Here is an 11,050-nt window from a genome sequence, read left to right as displayed (position 1 = left end):
CGAATGCAATAGAGAGTTAACGATATGCATAAACGTATGGAATAAATTAAAGATATAATTACGCATAATGACTATATATATATATATATATATATATATATATAGAGGTATATATATATATATATATATATACTCTTCTGAATGTGTTTTTGTTTTCATATTATTTATTATTAATTACTTTATTCCAAGTATTCAATTAATTAAGAACGATAATGCTCTGAAAAATCCCGAAGGCTTCTACTCATATATATATAAATATATATATAAATATATATATAAATGATTTCAAATACACAAGTGTCTTAAAGTCTTCAGTTGCCTCGCCTGCGCTAGTTGTGCCTTTAACTTGCAAAAGAAAAAAAAAACTATATATATATATATATATATATATATATATATGTAAACATATATTACTTCAATGTACGACTAAAGTTTGATATGAAAATTTCTTTTGAACATAGATTTTCTTTGAGTTTCTCAATCAAAAGTTTCAATTTTATTCTACTTTATGTTATACTGCTGGGATGCTGTTTGTTCTCAGCCTTTTCGCGACATATATGTTAAAAGGTGAAAATAAAAGAATTTTCGCATTGAGTTTGCCATTCGTTCGTTACACGATACAGTTAAAATTTCGTTCGCAACAGTTTAAAAGGCAAAATGAAAAAAAAAAGAAAAGCTAAACTTTTTGGAACTAGTTTTGCCATCTCTTCTTCAATATTCTTCAGTTTATTTAGTTTAGTTTAACTGAACTTATAACTATTCCGCGAATTCTCGGTTAACTTAAAGCACTTGAAAGACTATCTTTCTCTTTCTCTCTCTCTCTATCTATCTCTCTATCTCTATCTATCTCTCTCTCTCTCTCTCTATCTCTATCTCTATCTCTCTCTCTCTCTCTCTCTCTCTCTCTCTCTCTCTCTCTCTCTCTCGCTCGCTCGCTCTTTTTCGCCTTCCTTACAGTTTAGGAAAAACTTTTGCAAATAAGTAAATCCATGAATAAACAAATCAAGTAGAACAAGACTAAAGAGGTAAAAAAGCTCCCTTTTCGCAATTGTGGACATACCACTAATAAATGCCTATAGTATTCACAAACGACGAGCATATCGAAACACTTTCATATCGAATTTATTTTTAGATCAATTAGTTTCTTTTACATTTAATGAAAATCTATTATTTATAAGTTTGCTTTCATTATTACGACAGTTGGGTAAATAATTGCACTGGGAAAAAAAATGTCATCACGTGAAAGTGTTAATAACCCATGGGAGCGAGCGTAAGAGAGAAAGTAATAAACGCATTTAGGCGAATTTTTTAATACCTAAGACTATTACATATGTAAAGTATCTTGTTAACATTAGTTAATTGGAGTGAGGCCATTTTTATACCAACCTGTCAGTCAATTCCAAGAAACATATCCAATAAATATAAACATTTTTTACGCCTTCTTTTTTCTTTTGTCTTATTACATATTTAATTTACAATGCATCCGGAAATAAATAAATAAAACGAAAAAAAATATTTATTGAAATAATTTAATTAGCAACAAGAAGAGATATTGCTAAAATCGACTTTATTTTTCACTGTAGATGCCGCGCCCCCCTTTTTTGTACAAAAGTTTTAAATAGTTCGCGTCTCATATAAATTTTTGCTTCTTTGCAAGATTATAATAACAGCTGCGGCTGACAACAGACAGACAGATAGACAGAGAGACAGGCGGACAGATAGACAGCAAATGAGTCCGATAAAGAGATGAAAGAATGAGCAAACAGATAGAGTTGACTTGACTTTGGCTTGGACTTTCACTAAAGTTAAATATTTTAGGTGCTTTAACGAGTATTCACGGATGTTACGAAGCGTTTATAATAATTTTCTTTTTACGATACGACCAACGCTATCCGTGTAACACGATGATGCTCGGAAAGAGGTGGGGAAGCATTGTGGAAAGGAGAAGACAAAGAGAGAACACTTGATCGCAGCATAAGGGGGTTTTGATCAGCTTTAAAAGCAATCTGAGAAATTTTGCGAGCTTCCAAAGCTGAACGACACAATCATAGACTAAAATATGGACAGGTAAAAAGCGAACAGCCGTAAAGGGTCCATTTAATCTGATTAGGAAAGTTTGCACATGCGTATTAACTATTAATTTAGCTCTTTTCTTTGCCAGTATCTTACTCTTCTAAAATATTGGTACGAAAGACTCTGAACCATTTGAGGGATTAGCTTTTAAAAATGTTAAAAGTTCAAGTCTATTTCAAGGTCTATTTTGTAACACATGGTTTGGAATATTTCAAGTAACTGTTGCTGATGATTGAAAACAAAATTTTCAATTTATTGGGGATTATTATAAGCTTTGGGAATTAGGTAAAACCCTTGATTGGTATCAACAGCAGAAAAAAAAAGATGAAGCAAACTATTGGTAACTGTTTAAGAAAACTAACAATGTAGGTAAAAAAAACCATTCATCGCGCAATCACAAAATGAGTTGGACTTGGAAGCATCATACTAGTCAAGCTAGTCAAGCAGATGCTGCGCTTTTCGAATATTAAAAGAAAAGAAGCAGAAATTGAACGAAATCGCAAACGGAAGCTATGAAAATCGTGCTGAAACAAAAGCGGTTTCATAAAGATCAGATCAGATCAGATCAGATCAGATAAATGCCGAAAATCTATAATTGTGGCTTATTTTCTCTTCAAATTATATGAACTCATTGAAATCAGCTGAACGAGTTATTGGCTTAAAAGGTCTCTTATTAAATTCTATTAAGAGTGATTCACTCTAAATTGTACACTCATCGACATATAGATTAGAGAAAGACTTCAGTTCGAGATCATTTTATTACTCTTTTATTACCCATATAAACTTAGATCACTCGATAAGTGGCCCCATCATTATGACAGAAACTTGATCGAAATTTCGCTTTGAATGACATCACGATCGCCCTTGACAGACGAATAGAGATATGTATGCATATTGACCTTGAAAAGGTTTTCTCGGTTGCATTTCTTTAAGCATTTGAAACAAAACGATGTTAGGGCATATCCTGAACAATGAAATGAAAGTCGATCTCTCATGATTCAAATTTCTAATCATTTTGATGTGCCGTTTGTTATATAAGAAAACGCCAAAAAAAAGTGCTTAGTTTTCCGCCTTTGAAACTTGTCCAACTTCTCGACCCAACAAGTTTTGGCTTTTCATAATCCAAAATAAAAGCAGAAACGTCAAGTTAAGATGGAAACTAGATAAAGAAAAGCCCAAATTGTAATTATTGCATGTTATGTCCAAGATTATGGAGGATCCATAACTGCGGATATTACCTGCATGAAGCCAGCTTATGCGGTACAAAGGATTTCCAAAATAGTGCATTAAAAACTCCACTAATCGAAGATCAACTCAACTTAGGTGTCGTACGATGCAATGATATTGCAAGAAGGAAAACAATAAATAGATAGTTTCGTTGGACATTGAAGACTTGATCGGCAAATCAAGAAGTGGTGAAGAATTTCATCAAAGGTCAGAATCCTTTAAAGCGATAATGATCCGTCCCGGCGGAAAGAGAAATGTATAAATAGTTTTTTGAGAATGAATGAGAAAATGTTTGGCGAACATATATATACAGGGTTGAAAACTATCCCAGTTTGTACGCTATTTCTTTAGTTAGGATTAAAATGAACTAAAAGGTGATATCCAACTGCACATACATGCGCAACCAAAAACATAATTAGATTACAGTTTTCCCTGTAACTATATTTGTAAAAGGAATTTTTTAACACAACCTGAGGTATGGTTCTGTATAGTTCTTCTCTCATCTCATTTTTCTGGCAGTATAGCGATACGGTCTCGACAGGTTGATGTTCATTCCAATCATCGAACCATTTTCGCATTTCTTCAGCGTTCCGAAACCGCGTGCCAGCCAAGCCGCGCTGGATCGATCTGAGCAAGTGGTGATCAGAAGGCGCTATGGCTTGTGAGCACGCTAGCAGCGGCGGAGGTTTCCATTCGAACTGCAACAGTGTATCCTTGACCGCTCCTGCAACGTGTGGTCGAGTGCTATCATGCAAGAGGATAACTTTGCGTCTGTTACTCGCTATTACTGCTGTTTTTGCAACAATGATTTTAGCATCTCGTAATACACTACACCTTGCCGATCCCTCCATATAGCACAGCGGACTTTTATGAGCATGAGTTTTCCGTTTTGTCGTCGATATGAATGGCTCTCCTTCACTAGCCCATTACTTTAGGCGCTTGATATTGCCGTAGCAGATCCATTCCTCGTCGTCGTAGAGAATATGCCACAGTAAACACTTCTTTTTTGCCTGGCAAGCAATGAAACCGCGACCTTGAAATTCGAAATGACATTTTCATTCAATTCATATGGCAGCCAGTTTCCCTTCACTTGGATCTTTACCACCGCATGTAAACGTCTAGAAACGTTTGATTCATCAATTGCTAAGTTGTTCGAAAGTTCTTTGAGATTTTAAGCTGCGTTTTAAGTCATGCAAGTCATTGTCTTCGCACTTTTTCTTCCTCCAGGTCATTCTTCTGGTGAAGCCAAAACCGATAATTGGGATAAGATTTCTTCAAATCAAACAACAAAAGTAATGATTGCCGAAAATGCAGCGTTTAGAGCGTATCATGGCTGGCGTCTGCATACACCCAACAACTTAGTAATATTAGATGGAAAATGGTTATTTTATGTAGAGTAAGGTCGAAATTATCGAATCTAACACCTTGCATTACTTTATCCTTTTCACCAATAGATGTCGGTGAGCAAAATACATGCAATACGGAGTATTTCTGCATTAATCACTTTTTTTAAAAACACTGATCGAAGAAACCGCTGGGGGAATAGTAAAAAAACATATGGAAATTAATTTTTTTTTTTTTCATTAATTTTATGTGGAATACGATTATGTATATATGTACACGATAGTAGAATATATTAAGTTGATAAGCGCGTCGGCGTGTTCGCACTATAGTAGACAGACTGATCTATACTTGTGCTCATCCTTGCGCTTGTTTATGGAAATGTCTTTATGACGAAGAACAGAAGAGGCTTTAATTTTTTGTTTCTTCGCTTACAAGAGTTTGCTTTCATGGTATTTTGATGCTATCTATTAATTAACAAAGAGTTATTATTGTAATTTTTTTTTTTTTTTTTTTTTTTTGGTTTTCACTGTATACTGCATTTTTTATTTATTAGAGAATTGTGAGCAAGTGTCTGTACCATACCTGAGGCCTTGCAAGCGTGTTGTTCCCCCGCAAGTTATTTCCGACCTATGCCCAGGTAATAATTGTTTGTATTAAAACGTTTATTTTAGGGAGTTTTTGGTCAAAGATTCCGCTCCGAAACCGACATATTCAGCTTGTGCAGGTGCACGTTTACTTTACATCTTTTATGCTATTAATAGGTGGAAATTTTTTTGCATTTTCTCTATCGATTTGTGAGCAATGTAATGAATGCAAAATATATTCAAAATCTTTTATTTCCCCAAGAGCCCGTTCTCTTAGTAAGTGTGAATGAGTAAGGTTATGTACGTATGTCTGCCATCAATTTAATTAATGATGTAAAAGTAATTTAAACAATGCCGTAATACTTGTACTTTTAGTAGAATAAAGTTTTTAAGTACTTCGAAACCACTTGAGTGTCTAAGTCAGAGAGAGAAATTCGAAACCTGTGAGCCAAACACTTTTTCCAAACTATTGTATGACGTGTGATGTTGATGTCACAACTCAATGGAAGATGTGACAAGCACAATGAAATACTTGAGACTCACACATACGAAATGGTTTGCGCCTCATACGCTGATGAGGTGGAATAGATATGTCTTCGAGTTTGCGGTGCAGAGCAAACCTTTTATGAAATAAAAAATTGATTTTAATGAAATCGTAGTGAATTTTGGGATACCCAGCACTATATATGTGTTCAAACTTGTTCGCATTGATTACGGGCGAACTTTTTATATGCATAGATACGGAATTTTATAAATTCGATCAATTCGATCTGATAAACGATATAAAAAACTATGGGAAATCCACATCTTCAAGCTTAGTATGATGAAATTCTTTCATGTATTCAGCTGTCTATTTTACTGACATACAAACCATAGTTTATGCATATACCCATAGAGCTATCTAGGATTTTGAGCGTGCATATACGAGCTTACATTAAATTCAATATTGTGTTGCAGAAGAAATTTCAATATTTGTAAGTAAACGTCAAAAGAATTTTTTTGAAATTGCAGAACAAATCTTTATTTCAAATCTAAAGTACTCTACGCATGTATGCATTTATGTGAGTGTTTGAGTGGTAATATAAAGCTGGGAATTTAACAATAAAAATTGTTTGATATGTCTCTCCTATCTTAATTACTAGAATCTATTGCAAAGCAACAGACGACCATCATCTCCTCTCATAAATGCATTAATGTGCATGCATGTGCACATAGGCGGATATACAGACATAAACATATGCATATACCGCCTAATTGTGTAGGAGTTCTTTCCAACAACAGAGCTCACAGTCCAGTGGTAACATTTATTTAGCAAGAGTTTCACAGAGACCTATGATCGCATCCGACGAAAACTTGCGAACATATTGTGTCCTGAGATCACAACTTGTACCTCAAATTTGGCATTTTTGTAAGATTGTGGAGAAAGCGAGTGTAAGTCGGGTTACAAGAACTCGATAAGGCGCTGCATAGGCTGCCCTTCTATGAACCTATTTGCCCGCCCTAAGTTGCTGCTACCAATTAGCTTAGAAAAAGACCTGAAAAAGCCGGCTTTTTAAAAAAGTTCCAATTTGGCTTAATCAACAATCTCTTGCGTAAAACGCAACGCCATTTGATTGACACGCAAAGAGGTGTAAAAGGTCCAGTTGTGGGGGACAACTGAACTGGAATATATTTACCAATCAATCTTTGACGGGCGGATACCACTTCCTTGGCTTAAGGCTTATGTTTCTGAAAATCTTTAGCTGCCTGGTACTCAAGTTGTTTCTGCCCCTTCAACCTATGTCCAGAAAAAGCATGTGACATGGGTGAAAGCATAAAGTATGCTTTTCGAATATCTGGAGATCGAAATTGTCCTATTTGGGTAACTACTTACGCCGCGGGGTACGAACAATTGTAGGAGACGTGTAACAAAACCAGAAAACCAGATATCAAAACCTCTGATTTCATTCAAGGACGGGGAATAGAGGATTATATAGTGATACTTAATGATGCCCGAGAATACGGCCCGAGGTAATGCCAATACGGGCCCGGGATATATTGCCCGAATATCGTCCCAGGGCCATTAGTTGGCAACGTGCTGTGACTCTGTTCAAGAAGAACTTAATGACTGTCTACGAGTATACAAGTGCGTGTATATAGACATCAAGACATCAAAAGGAAACCTAAAAGAAAAGTATTATATTCAGTAAGTAACGGATATAAGGCTTGCATTTATATTTTCGGTAGTAAGTGTATGCATTTAACAAAATTACTGAGGTAAAGCATTGTTGCTGCACCATTCATCTCTACTTTTTTTCTCGCGTTATAAATGAAACTTTTTTAATTTTTCAAAATTCTTGTTTTGTTTAGCTTGTAACACATTTGCGTGGTGAACTTAGTAACCTACACTAGCGAACTATAAACAGTTGCTTTTGTGGTGAGCTAAAAGGAATAAAATTTCCAAAGGACGCACAAACAGTTGTAAAGTAATGTGAAGCACATGTAAATATTAGTTGAAAAGTTACTTTCCACATTCACTGTCGCTACCACCAAATCTTATACCCGTACGAGAGACGCCGGAAGAGTTCTAAAAATAAAGTTGACACATTTATACTTTTTTTATAAATGATTGAATATTGCACTGTAGTATGGATAATCCACGACCTAAATGTACCAGACCAGTAGCATAGCTGTTTTTGGTGATTACAATTTAAAGTTTGCCATCCCCGTTTCCCCTCTTAGTCTTTTGTGCGATTAATCCATCTTTAATTTTCATTCAATTTGCTTGAAAAGCAAATACTAGCGCTAGTAAGAATGCTGTTTAACGAATAAGAAATGATTATATATATGATGATATATATGATATATATTTGATGATAAATGATGATATTTATTTTTTATTATAGTGCGCTTTGGTGAACAGACTAAATGATTTACGAACTGATTTCCTACTCCGAATATTGTGAGTTCTTAAAAGCCACGATGGCCATATGTAAAGGACTTTCTATTACCAGAATTGATAGTTGGAAGTGAAACAATTGAATAATCATTTTTCTGGTATTAAAGATTTTGCTTTGTAAAGGGATCGAACATTTGAAGAGTGTCTGGGTTTATGGCGAATGTAAGGTAAGTTGATTCTTCTTTGGAGATCTATAGGCAAACCAAAGTCTTTGAAGAGAAGAACTCTGCTTTTCATCGATGCACCGCATATGAGTTATAGTGAATCACATCCATTTGCCAATTTCCTACTAAGTAAAGAAAAGTCTACATCTTCTAAATGTCTGTCCCAGGAATGCCTTATCGATGGGATATAACAGATTTTGTGAGCTTTTCCAATCTGAGATGATGAAAAAACTATCGACTTCGTGCAAGTATTATTTGGAAGAATTTACCATATATCTGGCGATTTTTTGAAACAAACGTCATTCCCAGTTCTCCGCTTATTTCCCTTACCTTTGTCGTCAAATTACATCTCTAACATCTCTAAGTGAAAGATACCTCCGTAAATCTATGGATGGCTGCCGGAACTTGAACTTTGAATCAAAAACGTACTCGATTAAATCATTTCCCGTAACTTTAACCTTAGCTTTAGAAGGCATGAAATTCACTTGACACACTGACATATAACAATGAATGAAACATATCGCAATTGATGTATAATTTAAAATTGCATGCAATTTTAAATCGCATGACTGAACTGAACCAAACTGCTAGCTAGTGCTACCAAAATCGTGAAAGAAAATAATGGCAATCATTTTGAAATGATTTGACAAAATAGGAACTAAAGGAAAATCTATATTCTATCCAAGTCAAACAGAAGTGTCCCGTCTCTTGGGATTCAGTTTACAAATTATTAAAAGTCTCTTCCAATTTCCCTACTTCCGAAACTATTACATAAATGTGAATATATGCAAAAATGAATTCTAGCTTTTAAAAGTTTCACATGAAATCCGAAATTATTGAGAAAATCGCTTGAGATAAAAAATGTTGGAAAGAAAAGCATCAAAAAATAAGTAAAAGTTTTGATTCATTAATTAGTTCGATGGACTTTTTCATTGACACAGTTACTAATGCTACTTTTAGACAGAATTACCATACATTGAAGTTGTTTTTTAATTCCATCCCATCCGAGCTATGTTACTATATTAATTTTTCATTGGATTGAAACATTTGCTTTTAAGATATAATAATTTTTGTATATATTTCAAAAAATTACATCTTTAAACAGTAATTTAATGAATGTGCGAAGTAAAGCTAACTAAAAAGAACAAAAAATAGAAAAAAAAAAAAAACTTTTTTAAATTTTAAATCAATAAGAAGAGAAAAAAAAAAAAAGAAAATGTACTTTACTTTTACTAAATTCAAAAGATTTTTAATAAATGTATTTTATGTGTATGCAATGATATATGAAAAAATTTATGCAATATTCATGTGCTGGTTCTCGACGGAGAACCAATGATGAAACTTAAACATTATGAGAAGTCAGATTAAATTATTTATAATTTAAATTATGGAGAATATTTTTACTAATTTTTTTTGTTTTTTTTTGTTTTTCTTCTGCTTTGCTTATATATAATTTAACTAAAAGTAATGGGAACATTTGATAATGATATTAACTTTATTAGCATTCACTCACACGTACGTATATAATTACATATACGGATTATTGCGCGCAAGTGCAGAAATATATTTAAAAATTATCATTAAATATTGATATTTTATTTTCTTTATAAGTAATGAAATAAAAAAATAATGAAAAAATGAATTTAATAGTTTCAATATATGAACTTGAGGAATTTTATTATGTCACTTAATATGATTTTGTTTGTATATATATATATCTTTATAAATAAAGTGATGTATAATTATGTGTACATAACGCATTTGAAATGTACGTGTAAATGAATGTGTGTATGTGAGTATATATATGTATATGTGTTATGTGTGGCGTGTTCACGTACTGCCGCAATCTATCACCTTAATTGGGCTTGAGAAAGAATTGCGCAAATAAGTGACGTTGAAATGTATACTTTATTGTAATGGATGATTTGCATCTGCAAATGTAATGAATTATGAATAATGTATATTGGCTGCGCTTTCGAAAGTCTTAAATATGTCAGTATTTAAATTTAAATAACAGTTCAATTGTTATTATTTTTGTTGCTGCTTCTATTACTGTTATTGCTGTTATTGTGTTAGTTTTAATATTTTATGAAACTATGTTCAATATGTGTGCGCGTTAGGCAATAATAATAATAATATCTTTTTCTGTAGTTAAGACTTATATAGATATATATATATATATATATATGTGTATATAGGTGAATGTGTGTGATTATGTAAAATCTACATAAAGATATATGCTAAACTATAGTAACTGTTGGTTTTAAATTATTGTGTTGTTGATGAGATGCTTTGTAATAATGTTGCTGCGTTTGTTGCTGCTGCTGCTGCTGCTGCTGTTGTTGTTGTTGTTGTTGCTGTTTCTGTTGCTGCTGCTGTTGCTGCTGTTGTTGTTGTTGCTGCTGTTGTTGTTTCTGATATTGTTGCGCCTTTAATAAATTTTTTATATGCTGATGATTGTGATGATATTGATGATGATTATTTCCATTTACAATTGATGTTAATTTCGCTTGATTTCCCTGCTGACTATTATTGTGGTTATGGTTGTTATTGATGTTGCCGTTGCTGCTGTTAGAGTTAATAAAATTTTTCTTCAGATCAACTTCTGACTTGGTATTCAAACACATGCTTTCACTGCTCCAATGTTTTAAAGGATCACCAATTAAAGTGATTTTAACTGGCTTATATGATGGCGTTTGTTTCTCCCATGCTATAGATGC

At 33.4% G+C, this 11,050-nt stretch overlaps 1 protein-coding gene across 1 annotated transcript in view; it reads right to left on the bottom strand.

The window, feature by feature from the left end:
• Positions 1 to 9,461: 9,461 nt before the first annotated feature.
• Positions 9,462 to 11,050, bottom strand: part of LOC119644912 (uncharacterized transmembrane protein DDB_G0285607-like) — a 1,996-nt gene continuing 407 nt past the window's right edge. Inside the window, exons 2-3 of the mRNA XM_038044656.1 lie at positions 10,731 to 11,050; positions 9,462 to 9,465 (exon numbers count right to left, since the gene is read on the bottom strand). The exon at positions 10,731 to 11,050 is cut by the window's right edge and continues 82 nt beyond it. Of these exons, the coding sequence (XP_037900584.1) occupies positions 9,462 to 9,465; positions 10,731 to 11,050 (324 nt within the window). The remainder of the gene's footprint in view (positions 9,466 to 10,730) is intronic.

Source organism: Glossina fuscipes, unplaced genomic scaffold (genome assembly GCF_014805625.2).
Source record: "Glossina fuscipes isolate IAEA_lab_2018 unplaced genomic scaffold, Yale_Gfus_2 1, whole genome shotgun sequence".
Taxonomy (NCBI): domain Eukaryota; kingdom Metazoa; phylum Arthropoda; class Insecta; order Diptera; family Glossinidae; genus Glossina; species Glossina fuscipes.
The sequence above is the reverse complement of the archived record's forward strand: the minus strand, read 5'-3'. Positions and strand labels throughout refer to the sequence as shown.